Source organism: Vanessa tameamea, chromosome 5 (assembly GCF_037043105.1).
Source record: "Vanessa tameamea isolate UH-Manoa-2023 chromosome 5, ilVanTame1 primary haplotype, whole genome shotgun sequence".
NCBI lineage: Eukaryota > Metazoa > Arthropoda > Insecta > Lepidoptera > Nymphalidae > Vanessa > Vanessa tameamea.
The window spans coordinates 8,560,256-8,577,704 of record NC_087313.1 but is presented as its reverse complement, the minus strand read 5'-3'; the positions used below and the strand labels follow the sequence as shown (position 1 = coordinate 8,577,704).

Below are 17,449 nucleotides of genomic sequence, written 5' to 3'. Positions count from 1 at the left end.
CACAGATCACACAGATATTTATTTTTTTTGTGTGTCTCACAGATCACACAGATATATATTTTTTTTTTGTCACACAGATCACAGTTTTTTTTTTTTGTAGCACGCTACTTTTAAATCGACAAACGTAAATAAATATTTATATGATTTTAGTTTTTAAATAGCTAGCAATTAAGTAATATATTTTTTTAAGAAATGAATCGATGTTCTAACTGAATTTTGTATTATTTCTAATGACAGCTCAATAATTTTTAAAATAAGAAATTGTGTTACATGCCAGTATTTAATGCTATGCCATGGGTTATTTGGAAATAATAAATTGAATTAAGACGTATTACCTATTGAAACTGGTGGATGAGTGTACTAATTTTTAATTAATACTTACTTTTAATTTGACAGATAATTCCCCGTCTAAAAAATCTCCATTAACAAGATGACCCGCCATTTATTGAAATCATTTGTTACAAAAAAACTTTGTTGCAAACTTCACATAGACCATCTACTAAATAGTCCGAACAAACCCTGAAAATTTGGTTTGGATAGATGAGCCCGTTCGTGGGTTATAAAGTGACAACGAAAATGCCACTTATTTTTATATATAAGACTACAAATGGAATAAATAAATTGCAGAATTTTTTTGCTAATTTATTGATTAAAATACAATTTAAATTTAAATCTTTATTTGTATGTACAAAATAACACTTACATCTATGAACAACATATTAAATATGTATATGGCAAGAATATTAATATATGACTGATTTTAACTGCTTAAAAAAGGTTCTAAAATGAATACAAGTCAGTCTCATTGGAGCCCAAGCATTTTTAATGAACACTACAAAATCATAAACAAAAGTAATATATTTTTAAGTACACAGTACAATTTGCTTTATACGTCACATAAAAATAAAAATAAACCTCATAGAAATGTCATTATTTGCGCATTTGTTAAAAAAAATGCCTACGTTTCTCATATTATTAATCTTAAAAATATAATAGTTCCAGTATATTTAAAAAAAACAATGCCCTGTATGTATGTCAAATGTATAACTAACTAGTCTTGTAATAATTCCTACTATCTATACTTAATTTAAACAGAATAAGTATGAGAACTTTTAAAATGCATATTTTTCGGTTTTCTAATCATTTTGTTTTATACAAATTTACAAAACTAGTAACGAATTTGGTACAATAATATTGAAATGTTTTCTTTATTGTGCTAGTTTGACAGCTGTTTTAGCGGCTTCATCAGCATCATTGATAATTTTGAATGGCATACCAGACTCTTCCAGAATTATTTTAGCTTGAGCTGAGTTTGTACCTTCCAATCTAATCACAAGGGGATGCTTAGGTGGGTTCTCTTTGCAAGCAGCAACAATTCCTTTAGCTACAGTCGCACAGTTCACAATTCCTGAAATTAAATTACCAGTTACAATTTGTCTCTGTGATTTTAAATATACTCTGTGATATTTAATAGATTTGGACATTATTGATCCTTGAATGATCATCAACAATGAAAGGTCGTAAAATATGTATTTTTTTTATGGAGGTTTTTAATATATTTTTCACTTAGTTGTAATTCATTTCTAAATAACAATGTAGCCCTCCAACTCCTAAATGATCACCACAAATATTGATATGACAGCTAGGCAACATGTACCAGGTTTTGCTATTATAGTAAAAATGATAAATAATATAAATTACTCACCAGCAAATACATTTACAAATATAGCCTTTACTTTAGGATCAGATTCCAAAATTCTTAAAGCTGCTGATACTTGTGACTGCCCGACACCACCACCTAGGTCCAGGAAGTTAGCTGGTCTTCCTCCACTCAACATTATAAGATCCATGGTGGCCATAGCCAACCCAGCACCATTAACCATACACCCAATACTACCATCCATATCAATGTAAGTTAAATTAAGGGCTGCTGCTTCTCTCTGAAAATATTTTTATAATTACATTTTATAATTAAACAAATGTAATGTAAATGTATCTGAAATATTTAATAGTATTTGGACATTGCATAAATTTATATTTCTCAGTGTTGTTTTGTTGTTTAACCCTGTTCTGGGATTGTATTTAAAATTGTAGGAATTTTGCTTATCTCATTTACTAATAATATGCTTTACTAAAATTACATCATAAAACATCTGTTTCTGATATTTGAATACATTTTGACAATTATAATATTTTACACAATCTATTGAACTACTATTTATGTTTTCAATTTGACTGTTGATAAAATTATATAATGATACATCACAATGTTGATAAGTAATAACTACATTAATATTTTACCATTTTTGCTTAAAGCATATATGATAAGCAATTGCCCTTGTTTACTTCAAATATTTCGTGTCAAATTCAGATAAGCCACAATATAGTGATAAGTTATAATTATCAACTACATCAAATATAATATATTATATATTGAATACATATAATATATTATATTTGATGTAGCATTGTATTTGTGCAAAATGTATTCACACATCACATCTCCTACTATTATTACTAAAATTTCTGGTTAAAAAATGAAAGGACTTAAAATTACTTCTCTAGGATCCGATTCTGATGTATCATCTAAAGCAAATATGTCTTGTTGTCTGAACTGAGCATTGTCATCAAAATTAATTTTTGCATCAACTGCTACCACTCGTCCATCGTCAGTCTCAACTAGAGGATTGATTTCAAGTTGAGTTGCATCAACCTAAAAAGAAATATAAACAAGTTTGTAACATTCTCAATTTCTTCAGAATATATTTGATTAATCTGTACTTACTTTAAGGAACAATTGCCATAATTTCTTAATTTCATCAGCACATTTGTTAACTAGAGCGCCCTTGAATTCCAAAAATTCAGCAACTTCCTTAGCAACTTTGTCAGTTATACCTTCATGGATGTCAATGGGCACTGTCTTTAGTAAGTGTGGGGTTTTTTCAGCAACTGCTTCAATGTCCATACCACCAGCCGGAGAAGCAACAAGAGCAGCACCGTTATATGTCCTTTCCATAACAATACTTAAATATGTCTCTCGTTTAATGTTAACACTTTCTGCTACCATTACCTTATCTACAAGAATACCATCTTTGGGCGTTTGCTTCGTAATAAGTTTATGTCCAATCATATTTTTAGCTAAATTAAGTATTTCCTTTGGGTTTTTCGTTAAGTGAACCCCACCTTTAAAGCCATTATCGAAATGACCCTTTCCTCGTCCACCAGCTAGAATTTGTGCTTTTATTACATATTCTTCAGCCTTGAAACCTGATAGTGATTTGGGGTCCAGAGAAGAATCAATCAGACGAAAATTTTGTATCGAAACTTGATGCTTTCGTAATAAGTCTTTACTATGATATTCCTGGAGATTTAAATGTCTTCGACTATTTATTCGTGGACAATATTTTTGGGTTAATGTCCGCAATACTATAAAGTTCTTAGTTTTAGTTAAAGCAGACATAATTAAGTTTGTGCAATTGGTATATTTTTTAGATAACACTGGAAAGCACCAACTAGTATACTCTACGATATACTGAGATTATAGATAGTAGATATTTGTAATAATAATAAGAGTTCAAAAGTCACTTCAACAATAAAATATACATAGTTTCGATGTGCTATGTATAAGAGTCGACACCTGCCACCTGTTCAATTGACATTTGACATTTTGAAGTTGACTGACGGAAATTAATAGCATTTGCAAAGCTCACAAGGTCGTAATACATCTTTAATAAAATAAATTCATTCTAGGTGTTCGTCAAATAAGAATAAATTACTACAATCTTTTGTAATTTATTTTTCTTGACCAAATGGTCACAAATGTAACCAAAAAAGACACTATCAGTAAGAAATCGGAAACATTTCTTGTAATCGATTTATATTTTATATTCTAAGTACTGCGTCAAATAAAACCAAATCAAAATATAATTTTTCAAAAGTATTTTTTTTAACTAATAAAAGCCGTTTTGAATCAACATGTTACAGTGTTGAATTAAATGTAAAACTACCACCGGTTCGGGAAAATAGGAAATACTATAAAATTAAACACTACCTATTTTTTTTTAAAAAACTGAACGACTGCACGAGCACGATTCGTGGACCGTGGTCAATTGTCATACATCAGTACGGGTAACTTGTGTTGACATTTAAATAACCTAAAAAAATATTATCAATTATCATAACCTCATCTAAACTATAAAGACAATAAGTAATTAAGTAAATATTATAATGTGTGATAATACAATTAAAGTCGGTGAATATATCGTTATACAAAAGCAGAACTATAAAAAGTTACATAAATTCAATAAACCAAATTCATCTGTAAATGTAGGAAAAGATACAATAAATTTAATTGGAATAGAAGGATGTCAGTATTTTTCTATATTTAAGATGATACCAAAAGGTACAAAAAGGAATAAAGAATATGACTTAGAATTATCGAAAGAAGCACTTAATTTAATACAAGAAATAAGTTTAAAAACATCAGGTACCGATAATAGAAATATTTACGACGATGGAAGATCACAAAAACTATCGGCTACTGAAATTAGCGAACTCAAGAGTGATTCCATAAGCGCATCAGAAATTGTTGAAACTTTAATTACAAATTCAAATACATTTCACAATAAAACTGAATTTTCGCAAGCTAAGTATTTAAAAAAGAAAGAAAAGAAATATTTTGAATACATTCAAATTTTGAAACCCAATCTCCGAAATATTACTGAAATATTATACAAATTAGACCCAAGCAAGGTACAGGGTGTTCGTATAGATACTTTGTCCCAAATTATGACATTATCAAATATTAGTAGTGAAGGTAATCATTTGCTTTATGATTCAGGTTCTAATGGTCTCCTTGTTGCTGCCTTATTAAGTGCAATGGGACCACAGAGTAATGGACAATTGGTACATATGCATCCCGGAAATATGTCTCAGAAACAAGCATTGTTAGCTATGAATTTTACTTCTGAGCAAAATAACAAATGTGTATCAGTTAATGTGTATTCAGTCTTGAGACAAGTGTATCAAGGCTCTGACACTAATTCAGCAGATTCTGCTACAGAAAAAACAACTAATTTGAAAAGAAAAGCACCAGAAAATATAGAACATGAAAGTAAATTGCCTAAGCTAGAGGTGTCAGATACCATTAGTGACGTTAACCTAAATAAGGAACATGATGATGCAAAGGAAAACAATGATGATAAGGAGAACAGTGAAGTCAAGGAAAATAGTGAGATTGAGGAAAGAGCACCTAAAAAACCAAAATGGCACTTTGATAATATAAGAGCTTCAGAAATTTTAACCCAGAAAGTTGACTCTTTAGTAATAGCATGTAAAGAAGACCCTCAAAATATATTTATGGAACTTATGAATTTTGTAAAGCCTGGTAGACCTTTTGTTATTTATTACAGTGTAGCTGAACCACTGCAAAACTTATATATGACACTCAAATCTTTAAGTAATGTTGGTGCTTTAAGATTAACCAACAATTGGATGAGAAATTATCAGGTATAAAACCATTTGTTTTTCTAAGAATTTTTATCTTTCTATTTATTTCAAATTTATATTAATCAAAGTTTTCTTTAATAGTCCATTAAAATTTTAAAATAAATAATATTTTATTTTTAACCATACTAAATTGTTAACATCAAATATTTTCATGATTTAATAATATTGGCATGCATTTTTTTTGTTTAGATAGCTAAATATTAAGTCTATAAAGTTTTTATGTAGTGATTCTTTGAAACAAGTAGTTCTCTGATTAGTAATCCTTATTTAATAATAGGATTAAATAAATATAATTTTACATATGCTGTATCTATATATCTAACTTTATCTGAATTTTTGAACATACTATTTTTTATTACAGATTTTACCTGATAGGACACATCCAGAAGTGATGATGAATGGATCAAGTGGATTTCTTTTATCTGGTTATATATTGAAATAGATTAATATTTATTTGAATATAAAAATTAAATATTGAACAATGTAACAAGCTTTCTTTAATTTTTAAATGTCATACAAATCATATATATTATCAAAAATTTGCTTCTTTTTTATAAAAGATGTGTTGCTAGCTTTTCTAATTCTAGATAAGCAAAATTACAATTTATTCCTACTATAAAATGTTGAAACACTTACAATTCATCATTATTGTTACACGTAATGTTTGCTGCAAAATTAAATGAATATAAAAATAACTGTTGAACAGATTGGCAATACAATACAATGTTTGTGTTGGTACATAAACTATTTAACATTTTGTCACGGAAGATATATTTCACATAAACCATATGTATGTTTTAAAACAATGTTACATCTAGAATATTTGAATAGTATTAAACATTTGATAGTTTTTCACTTTTAATAAAATGTATTTAACATTGTGTATGTGTGCATGACATTGATATGAAAAGCGGATATCATTAAAAATCTTTTTATTTTTATAATAAATAATTTATTTTATAAGCAAATTAATCCTTCAATCGCTTTAATAAAACACAGGATAAAATAAGATAAGGTTTGACAGTTCAAATCATAAGAAAAGCATTTGGGCACATATTTATATGGGACATACATTCTTCAGGCAGTCTATTATAATATAACACAAAAGGAAACTATATTCAACTATTAAAGAATGTAAAGGAATGTGTATCAGTCTGATTATATTAATCCTCTAATGCATTATGATTTTTCATTAAATTAACATAAATAAACAAATATAACTGTTTGTTTCACATCAAAATTTCTAATATTATATTCGAGAGGAACATTCATTAAAGTTAAATCATTATCAAAGTTGATAAAATTATTCACAATTTGGCACAAGGATTTTAGTTCCACTGCACAATGTTCATAATTTTGATTGAAATGTGGTTTTTTTAAATATGTAAATAATTGTTCAAATTTGCTTATGTTGTAAATAAATGAAAACTATTTTAATAAAATGATATTTGTGTATTGCGCCATAAATAACACATTTTTATTGCGGTAACTAGTAATAATAACATTACTACTTTAAGCTGAAGTTAAATTAGATTTGTAATAAATTCAAAAACTTTTCTAATTTAATAATGTATGGGTATGGGATGGGTTGGTTTAACGTAATTACGTATTATGTAATAGAGCATTTAATGCCGCAATCTTAATATGAGTTTTAAGAATTATATTTTAAAGTTTAAACTCTTTTCTAAAGACAAAAAAACTCACAGAAACAGTCAATGCAGTTGTTTGTGCCAAATGTCTTATACAGTCAATTATTATTACTAAGTATATATATGTGCAAAAATTTGTAAATAATAATGTTAAAATTAATCAAATCTACATTTAAAAATATTGTTTGATTACTAAAAAAAACCTAAGTTTCCTAGGAAGTTGAAGATATGCACCATTTTAAGAGCCCAAAGCTAGTCATTAAAGCCCTTTCAAAAGACTGGTATATTCGTTTACTTACTCAAATAGTTTGTATAATTTTTGATAGCCGTTTCTGTTATTACAACATATCTCTCCTAATGCAGTAGGCCTCTAGAAAAGAGCATGTTATGCTACTTAAAACTATAAATGTAATTTGAAGCCATAAATAAACAATAAAAAATATACTAGTGGCCTACAAATGCAATAATAGAGATCGTTTATAATTGATTACGAAAAAACAACGATTTAAATGCATTTAAATTTATCGGCCGATCATATAAAAACTAAAACTACATAATACTAAAATAGAAACTGGTTTTACAGCCACATAAATACTAATTACCGCTACATCTCTTAAAGAATATACATAAATTGCGTAAAAGATAAATAAATAGCGAATTCATTAGATGATTAATTATTATCAACATATCAATCAGTGGGGACATCATCAGTATAAAAACCAGAACAACAACGTCGATACTGCATCACTATAATTTGATCGAAAAAACGTTTTTGAAAATTGAACACACATGTGCAGTATTGCTTCGATAATTTTTATATTACATACATTATGGAATAACTTTGGTATTGGTGTTAATATGAAGGCATGCATAGCCGTGAGCAGCACAACGCAAACAGCAAGCGGCCGGCGACGCCGACTGCGCACGTAGCGGGGCGTCGGCGGCCCCCGACACCTCTCCCGACGGGCTGGCGTCGTGAGGCTATGAAGAGTCTTCATCGTACCAAGTACGAAAGTCGCACATCTCATCGTAGTCATCCTGAAAGACGAAGTTCGTTGAATATTATGTAATGTTAATTCAATGTATCAAAAATTTGCTTCGAGCTGAGTAAGATAGAGTGACCTAGTAATAAACCGACTGTCGAATGAGTCGCCTCAAAGAAATGTTTAGGGTCAAGTGCTTCCATTGTTACCAGCCGTACTTCTCGCGCCTCAACAACCGGTACTCAGATAATCATTCCCAACGAGGATCGAGTCAAGCAATTGGATGGTCGTAAAATTCTGCAGAATTAAAAATACTCTACCAAAATATATAGTCACTGACCGACATCCAGGCGTGATCGAGCACGTCCTCGGCGGCGAAGCGCAGCTCGGGCTGCGGACGGAGCATGTTGGCCACGAGGTCGATGGCGCCGGCCGACACGCGCTCCCAGTGCGGCGCGGGGAACTCCAGCCGCGCCGACAGGATCGCGTCGAACAACTTCTCTTGGTCGCCGTCGGGCGACGAAAATGGAGGGAATCCGCACAGCAGGATGTAGAGAATTACACCCGCCGCCCAAACGTCGATCTAAAAATAATAATGTGTAACGTAACACATTGAAGGCGAGTTTTGACTCCAAATTTATATTTTATTATAAATCTAACCTTAAGGCCGTATCCAGATTCGAGCAGGATCTCGGGCGCTACGTACGTTGGCGTTCCACAGACAGCGTGAAGCGGTCGCCATACTTCTACGGCTAGCCCAAAGTCTGCTAATTTCAGTCCACGTATACTACCGTCTGAGCCCACCTCAACCTAAAACATGTATTTGTAGAATTCTTTAACCTTAGAAAATAATACTTGATTACTTTATAAGTGTCAGTAGATTGTGAATACTTGCAAAAATAATTTAAAAATATATTAATTTTTCACTAAAATTTAATAAGAATTTAAAAAAAACCAAATGAAGCAAACATGGCAAGAAAACTGTACACAATCGTTTAAAAACTTCAAGCAAGTTAACTAAAAGTCAAAACAAAAAAAATATTCAAGTGAGATGTTTACTTTAAATTATTTTATATGTATGTTTTTGGTGTAGTGCATGCAATTTACTTTTGAACAGTATTACTAACAATTAGTAAAGTGTTTTAATTGAATGAAAGTATAGTTAATGTCTTACCAATAAATTTTCGGGTTTGATGTCTCGATGCACGATAGAAAGCGAGTGTAGGTATGCAATAGCTGATGTTAGGTGACCTATTAGCAAACGCGCTTGGGGCTCAGAAAATTTAGAAGCAGCTGCGATACTATCGAATAAATCGCCACCTAGAAAATACAAAAATAGTTGCAGACTTACGAGTACTAAGTCTATACTATCACTTGAGAGTGACAGTTCGTTGATATTTCCGTATACAGTTATGGCAAGAAAAAAAAATTTGTGCATTACTGACACATAATTATATTTGTCAATACGCACAGATGCTTTACACATACTTGAGACGCACGAAAAATGTTGCAAGTTAATTAAATTTTCCCTAAAAATTAGGGGAATTTTTAACAGTTTATTTTATTTACTCTCGAACTTGCTTGCGCTTTACTTCGTTTCAAAGCTTAGTAACTCTGTCTGAAGGTATTCTGTAATCTGTTTATTTAACTTATGAAGTGCATAATGATTAGTTATATATATAACCTTCGCTTTTATTTACATTATTATTTATTTAAGCAGTTTATAATATAATTAAACAGTGGTAATTAATGTTAACAGTGCTTTATCATGCCTTTAAATAAAAGTACATAATCCAGACATCAATTATTCACCTACTGTATTGCAGTATGGGAAAAGTGAAAGTTAAATATTATATGTGATGATTGTTAACGATTGAATAAGTAGTATATTTACCACTAACTAATTCCATGATAAGAAACAGCCATTCGGGGCTGTCCTGGTCTTCAATAAGTGAAACTATGCGAGGGTGGCATAACTTTCTCATCACTCTCACCTGAAAATATCATAAAATATTTTTTTTATCTTATTTAAAAAAAAAGTGTCTACATATGTCTAATCCAAAACATATGTATATTGTAAATCATATTAGTCGATCGAAGAGATTTTATATTGTATGTCAATATAATATTTCGAAATGAATTCAAAATAAGTATTCAATTATTCAATAGATACTTACTTCTGCCTCTACATAATGTTCTTTGCCTTTGCATTTTGCCTTGTCAATAACTTTAAGAGCATACTCCTTTCCATTTGCTTTGTCCTTACATACTCTTACAACTGCAAAGTTGCCATCACCTGAAATAGGATTTATTATTAAACATGAATGCTATTATTGTTATAAATCTAAATAATAAACAGAATAAAATGAATTTATGGTAATGAAGTTCAAAATTAGTTAATCAATGCCATTCACTATCTAGATAAATGTCTGGAAATTTGCAGTTTATAAATCTTGTTATCTAAAATATTTCCTTGTAAAACATTAATGCTGCGAATAGCCAAAGATCGGCTTTTATTTATTTATAGAGCAGAGTCCGAAACGAAACTCAATGGTTTCTTTTCAATCATAATTATGACATGAATTAAAAAATCAGTCCACGGCTTGTCTTCGAAAAAGACAAGTGAGACTTATTAAAGGGATTATTAGCCAAATATTTATCAGCCACTTAAGAGCGCTTATACCAATTGCCACTTCTCAGTTTCTGTCATTTTTAACCTTGTGTGCGTGTGGCTGCGTGTATAAGCACAACTACTATAGTCAAGCCAATCGATAAAAAGCTTCGTTATTCTATTACATTATTTATCCCGTATATATTATCTGTGGGTTTTATTTTCAATTGTATAAAAAATTAATTGACATACAAATCATAAATTACTCAAACAATTATAATATATTGGATGTCCAAATAGTAAATATATAAAAAATAAAACTTTGAGTAAAACATTAAAATCGATTGTCATTCATAGTAAACGTAATGTATGTGTAATTTTAGTATCAAATTATGCTGTCAAATCTTGTAGTCCAACTGTTCTACCATTACCATAATCTTTAAGGACACTGGTAGCCAATTTATAAATGACAACTAAATTATGAGTTCATAAATGAATACAATTAATTAAAAATATTAAATCAAGCTGCTCTGTATTTTGAGCTCTTACTGTTCACGTTTTGCATATATTTCTATTGTTAATGTTTTTGCATTAATATTTATATTAAACTAGTTTTCGCCTTTGTGTCGCATGTTAGTCATAGATTGATATAGGAAAACAGTATAAAAAAGTAGACACATCCTTAGAGTTCAAGCTTGTATCATACCAAATTTAATCAAATTCGGTTTAGTGGTTTAGCCGTGAATGCGTAGCAGACAGATAGACACAGACAGTTTCTTTCACATTAGCATGAATTTTAACTTTTTATATCCGGCGCTCTAAGGGAATGTGTGATTGAGAATGCATTATTTTACACGTCGTATGACTATTTCATTAGTCATCTTCCAGTAATATTACAATAATTATATTGTGCCGAAATGATACAATAGTAAGCTGGCAAGAAGCCTAAAGATAACTGAATGCAATAGATATTATAATTATAAGTTCAATATGAAGATATCAAATCTATACAATGTGCAACATTCTTGCCATATGACAGTAGTCACTTCGAGTGGTTTACCTATGATCTTGCCGACGCTGTACTTAAGACGCAACGGTTGCGGCAGCAGGCCCGTGAGCGGCGCCGCGTCGCCTTCGCCCGCCGCGCCCGCGCCCGCACCCGCAGCCGCGCGCGCGCCCGGCCGCAGCGGCATGCGCGGCTTGGGGCCCGACCTGCGCACGCACACGTGACGATTCAACGAGTGATGACGAATTGAGGGTTTTCCTCCAAAATTGAGGGGGAATCGAGATGTGGCGGGGCAGTTTTAGGCGGATTTGTAGGGGAAAATTTAAAAAAATAAAAGTATAAAAAGCTAAAAATAATGTAATAAAGAAGTAAAAAATTTATGTAAATTAAAGTTTTTGAGCAAAGACAAGTTAAGAAATAAAAATTTAATTTCATTGTTTAATTTAAAATTATATTTGAAATTACCTCTCCAACGGGGTGTACAAATAATTAAAACATTAGGGATTTTTAATTGATTGATTTGCTTCATTTAGAGGAATCTGAAGTTGGTCCTAAGATAACATTCTGTAGGAGTTGGCAACACTTCCCGTACCAATTACGACAGTATTTCTTATTGTATAGTTGAGCGAATGAGACGAGCAATCGCCTCGTCAATAGATCGGACGGTCGATTATCAAAAAAGTTTTGTTTTAAAAAAGCATAAATAATGTAGATCATCAAAAAATAGTTACCTTGTATTTCTTGAAATTGAATTGCATTTACTTTTTCTACATTGTAAAACAGCCTTACTTTCCTCAAATTCGAGTTCGAAGTCTTCTTGATTGACTCTGTAAAGAAATAAAACGATATAAATAACATATTTAGCACAGTTGAAAAATATTCCAAACCATGTACAAATAATTATATATAAATAACAATACTTTTTTAATCAATACATATAATATCTACATTGCAGAAAAAATAAACAAATTCTTGTAAAATACTTAAAAAGTACCTTTCGTTTCCATATGCAAAAAATACATCTTCCTCTTCAAAAAACTGGTGCAAAGCGGTGACAGGAGTTCCAGTTTGGGTGAATACTTTGCGAACACAACCGGTGTCTAATTTAATACACTCAGTGATCGCCGCCAAGGCATGTTCTAGAGTTGGACTATTGCGTTTATTCAATAACAATCTGCATACCTAAATGAAAAAATATTGTAAATTTTCTGTATGTGTTCTTCATTTAGCCCTTATGATATATATGTATATAGAATAGTGTTAAAGTTAATAAACTAATTTAAAAAAATGTTTTTTATACTCTGTAGATGAAAATGAACAATGGAAGTCACACAATAAAAAAAAAAATTAAATTAAGTATTTTAATTTTATAAAATCTTAATGACTGGCTCAAGAGGTATATCCGAAATGTAAAGATATATTAATATGTATATTTTTTTAAATCATGTCTATGCATACTCATCAAAATCGTTACTTATCAAACGAATTAAAAAATAAGTTAGTTTTTACTTTTAAAATGTGTTCTTTATTTGAATTCTTTCTGTTGACCTATTTGAATATTATCATTGTATAATATTTATCAAATGTATTTTCCATTTATCAATAAAATATCCCTGGGTTAAACTAATTTATAAACATATGGCGTCATAATGGATCAATACTAGTTATAACCACGTAACTGCTTTAATCCATTTACACAATTTTATTTAAGTATTTACTTACATTAACTTATATATTAAAACTATTTACCTTGCGGGGTTTCACTCCATTCCTAATAATAGTAACTATACGGGGCCGGATTACATTATCCCCAGCAGGGCTAACTCTTGGTGTCCCATTGCCAGTAGAGTTACTACCATTTGTCTGAAATTAATTTTAAATGTTACATATTTTTTTCTTTATAAGAATTTTGAATTTCCTGCACAAGGTTAAAAGCATGGCTTGCGTAATCAACGTCCTGTTCACGAACAGTCTACACATTCACAGCTTTATTTATGGTTTAAAGGTTAGGGGCTAAATTCGGTTTACGCGGGTTTTCTTGTTCGTGGCCGCTATTCTGTATTCCGTTTTTAGTTCAGTTGCGAATCTAAAATTTTAACTGTCCAGGCAACACGAAGCTTGTAGACGGTTTTCAAATTTTAAATCCAATTCCCGGAAAGAACTGTGCGTTGGCTGCCGTATTAAATTACGCATTTTTGCAATTATCGTAATCAACTACATAGCTAAGTGGATACGACTAAAGTGGATTACCATTATCCATTGTGGTTTTGAGTAAAACAGGTGGTGTTTATGGTTGAAACGCAAATAATATTAATTTGAAGGAACATCTTAGTTCCCACCTAAGGCGACGTAAGGGGTGGTTTTTACAGTGTCATATCTATCTTACCACCACTTAACAGCAGCTGGCTTATTTGCTATTCTGTCTATTTAAATTAAAATAAAAGCCTTCTGGTCTACAAGAACAAGGAGTATTTTATCACCCGGCAAGGAGTATTTTATATTTTTTTCTCAAATGTAAGCAAACGCAGAACTATTTGCTCTTTGTTATACAGCACCATACCGTGATGACGGCACCTTCGATTAACTTGTGCCTGTGCTTTTGTTTTGATAATTTTCTGGTGGCTTATATTCATTGTATGGTAATTTGTATGTTTTATGATCTATGAATCAAGTTTGTATATAAATAGGGTTATTATATTATAATTTTCTTGATATTTTTAAAAATAATAATCACTTAAATAAAAAAAGGACAATGGTGCAACCTCTATGAGCGGGACTTCTGGCGGAGGGCCAGAATACCTACCAACGCAGCGGTATTGTTTTTGTCGCTAACGCATACTACTAATGTGGCGGCTTTAATCAAAATTTGCTGTAAAAAATATCTCTAATGGCGTAGACGTAGACAATGATGATAACGCCCTCATGACAGATTTATGCAATAGCGGCCGTACAAGGAAATGAATAGCTCACTTCAAGATACTAAATACTCTAAACTAAAACACAGTTACTCTCTATCACCATACTGTAATGGTTTGTTAGGATGATAACAGGACGATCAGGAAAATCAGAAACAGTTACAGTTGATTTTAAAAACTGCCAGTATTTTACTTAAAATTTCATAATAGAAAAAAAATACATTAACTTTTACTGATTTCACACTGTATTATAACCTGGGAGTAAATCAACTCCAGTTAAAAAGGCTAGGGTTAGGAGGTACAAAAATAATGGCATGCTTGCTTTATATTAAAAATTTGGGAGACTTGCATACATCTTATTATGTATATCAATGATACACTATTATTACTACTTAATCAGATACATTTTTTTATTCTTATTTATGGTTTCTAACTGGGGTTTGGTCAAGTTAACTAAAATATATACATTAAAAGTAAATTTAACTTAAATATGTATATTTTTAAAAAAAGAAGTTATTTTAATTTGCAGTAATGACGTTATAATAACTTATTCTGCTTCATTAAAAAACATTTACAATATAAAATAATTTAATAGTCACCTGCAAATATCGGGATAATCGATTGTTAGCTCTGGCTGGTGATGGACTTGCACTATCACTGAGAGACTCGGGTCCACTTAATCTAAATGACTGCGGTGTAACAGCACTCGCTTCATAGTCTAATCTCTTGAATGGTTCTCCAAAGCCACTACACACATATGACTGACCATCTTCTAAATCATCTAGTTTTCCTACCTAAGATTGAGTTAATTAAATTTTAGTAAGTCTTCTTATGAAATATGTTTCTTTTATTGGTTTCTTTATATATTTTTTTATTAATCATAGCATCAGTGCAAAGGAAAACAGAAATACAATTAAATAGAAACACTAGAGCACCAAAATGGTACTTTTACTTTTTTACAAAAGGTTTAGTTTTTTTAACATTTAGATAAAAAAAAACACTATTTTTGTTTACATCTAATTAAATTACTTTAAAAACTAATAATAATTATGAAACATAATTATATTTATTTTAAAAATTTGTAGATTCACAAATTGTATTGTTTTCATCAAATATGATTATATCAAAGTAGTTAATATTAATTTATGCTAATGATTTTATATTATAATCAAATTATTCATTGTATAGTTTATTCCCAAGCTTCTCTCAGGTGGAAGTTTTATAGTTATTTATTTCTTTACATATAGGTATTTTAAAGATCATACTTATTTATGTACAATGACATTAGTTCCTTAAGGTGTTGAATAGTACATTGAAAAAAAAAAACAATTAAACGATATGTTAAAAATTAACTTACTTTTCTACCTTCTAGAGAGTATATCGTTCTAACACCACTAGGCAATGTAACATTATCAACTAACACCCTAGTTAAGTCTGCAGTTAAACTGTCAAAAGATCTGAAATTAAGAAATTTATTTTATATCATATATATTAATTCAGTATTCAAATGTGTTTATATGCAATATATGTATTTAAACTAAATGCATACACTAGTTAATGACATAATTTAGTTGCAGTGAATGACTCATTGTCAATTTAAACTGCTGGCTTTATTAAAGTTAAATATGTAAGCTAAATATGAAAAGGGAAGGCTGTAAATAACATATACATTGATAGTGTTTTCAACAACTTTCATTCAATAAAACTTTTATGTTTAAATCTTTATAGTTAATAATATTTATTTTTTTATTAACATTATTAAGTATTGTAAGGGAAAACTTAATGTCTCGCTTCACTTGTTCCGTTTTATTTAACAGTGTGCAACACAAAAGATCTGAAATAGGTATCCTAATAGAAAAGTGAAAGTGACTTAAAAAACTGTCAAATAAGACTGAAAAATGTTATCGATTACCTGTATCTCTCTGGCAAGACTGGAATGATGACTCCTGAATAAAATTTATCACCATTTCGAAAAAACCTGATTCGTTTTGCTTTCCGTGCTGGTTGTGACCGAACCATTACGTTGCGTCGATTCGTCCTAGATTTCATAATTTCCATATCACTTAAATCTTTTTCTAATTCGCAAACAGAGCTCGAGCGGCTCCCGCTACGACTTAAATTGTTCTCCATCCTGTTAATTTAAGAAAGTTGCAACAAAGTTATAATTTCGATAACGGAAAGTGTTAACATGATTCAGATCAATCTTACCTTAGTTCTTGGCTATGCTTTACGACGAATATTATTTAAGTTTTTTAATTTATGGAGGTCATAATTTAATCGAGTCTCATTTTATTATTTTAATAGAGACTAAAATATTTGTTATAAATTAAATACATAAATTGAAGCAATTCTGTACTTCATGAAACACGGAAATCTGTGGAAATCAGCGCAGGTTACAGATACAAAAAATAATAGACTACAACTAACAATTAACAACATCTGTAATATTTTTTTTCTATTTCAGTATAAAACTATTTTCACAAAATCCGATCTTTATGAAAATATTTATTAAAACCTATGTAAACAATGTTATCATTTATTTGAATTTTATTGCTATCAATTAATAATATGATTTTATATAAGTTATGATAAGGTAAGATACATTATTTATGAAACTTATCGTTATTTCGTATAAATTGTTTAAAATAACATATTGATTTCATTCAATAGTATAATTATTGTTTCAAGCGTTTTTTAAACGAAATGAAAATTTAAGTGTGGAGGTAAAATGTTTGTTTGAATAATTCGAATTACAATTAAATACAAATAGTAATTTT

At 30.2% G+C, this 17,449-nt stretch overlaps 3 protein-coding genes across 3 annotated transcripts; 1 reads left to right on the top strand and 2 right to left on the bottom strand.

Moving 5' to 3' along the window:
* Positions 1-660: 660 nt before the first annotated feature.
* On the bottom strand, positions 661-3,653 carry LOC113392599 (succinate--CoA ligase [GDP-forming] subunit beta, mitochondrial). Its single transcript, XM_026629098.2, has 4 exons — positions 2,786-3,653; positions 2,558-2,713; positions 1,706-1,940; positions 661-1,408 (listed from the first exon to the last, which is right to left on the bottom strand). The coding sequence occupies exons 1-4, from the start codon at positions 3,458-3,460 to the stop codon at positions 1,209-1,211; spliced, it is 1,266 nt and encodes a 421-aa protein (XP_026484883.2). The 5' UTR covers positions 3,461-3,653; the 3' UTR covers positions 661-1,208.
* A 474-nt stretch (positions 3,654-4,127) lies between these two features.
* LOC113392598 (tRNA (adenine(58)-N(1))-methyltransferase non-catalytic subunit TRM6) lies at positions 4,128-5,998 on the top strand. Its single transcript, XM_026629097.2, has 2 exons — positions 4,128-5,508; positions 5,870-5,998. The coding sequence occupies exons 1-2, from the start codon at positions 4,228-4,230 to the stop codon at positions 5,948-5,950; spliced, it is 1,362 nt and encodes a 453-aa protein (XP_026484882.2). The 5' UTR covers positions 4,128-4,227; the 3' UTR covers positions 5,951-5,998.
* LOC113392596 (serine/threonine-protein kinase GA29083) lies at positions 5,981-17,075 on the bottom strand. Its single transcript, XM_064215020.1, has 15 exons — positions 16,881-17,075; positions 16,585-16,803; positions 16,030-16,129; positions 15,272-15,466; positions 13,507-13,620; positions 12,752-12,939; positions 12,489-12,584; positions 11,812-11,963; positions 10,318-10,436; positions 10,035-10,134; positions 9,315-9,460; positions 8,801-8,950; positions 8,481-8,723; positions 8,138-8,195; positions 5,981-8,083 (listed from the first exon to the last, which is right to left on the bottom strand). Exons 2-14 carry the CDS (start codon positions 16,800-16,802, stop codon positions 8,139-8,141), a joined length of 1,878 nt encoding a protein of 625 aa, XP_064071090.1. The 5' UTR covers position 16,803; positions 16,881-17,075; the 3' UTR covers positions 5,981-8,083; position 8,138.
* Between the last annotated feature and the right edge of the window lie 374 nt (positions 17,076-17,449).

Coding starts and splice junctions, on each gene's coding strand:
- LOC113392599 (XM_026629098.2), bottom strand. CDS start 3,460: ATGTCTGCTTTAACTAAAACTAAGAACTTTATAGTATTGCGGACATTA. Junction 2,714..2,785: donor TATGGCAATTGTTCCTTAAA/GTAAGTACAGAT, acceptor ATTTCTTTTTAG/GTTGATGCAACTCAACTTGA. Junction 1,941..2,557: donor CAGAATCGGATCCTAGAGAA/GTAATTTTAAGT, acceptor AAATATTTTCAG/AGAGAAGCAGCAGCCCTTAA.
- LOC113392598 (XM_026629097.2), top strand. CDS start 4,228: ATGTGTGATAATACAATTAAAGTCGGTGAATATATCGTTATACAAAAG. Junction 5,509..5,869: donor ATTGGATGAGAAATTATCAG/GTATAAAACCAT, acceptor TTTTTATTACAG/ATTTTACCTGATAGGACACA.
- LOC113392596 (XM_064215020.1), bottom strand. CDS start 16,802: ATGGAGAACAATTTAAGTCGTAGCGGGAGCCGCTCGAGCTCTGTTTGC. Junction 16,130..16,584: donor GTCTTGCCAGAGAGATACAG/GTAATCGATAAC, acceptor TCTTAATTTCAG/ATCTTTTGACAGTTTAACTG. Junction 13,621..15,271: donor GATTATCCCGATATTTGCAG/GTGACTATTAAA, acceptor AATTAATTTCAG/ACAAATGGTAGTAACTCTAC.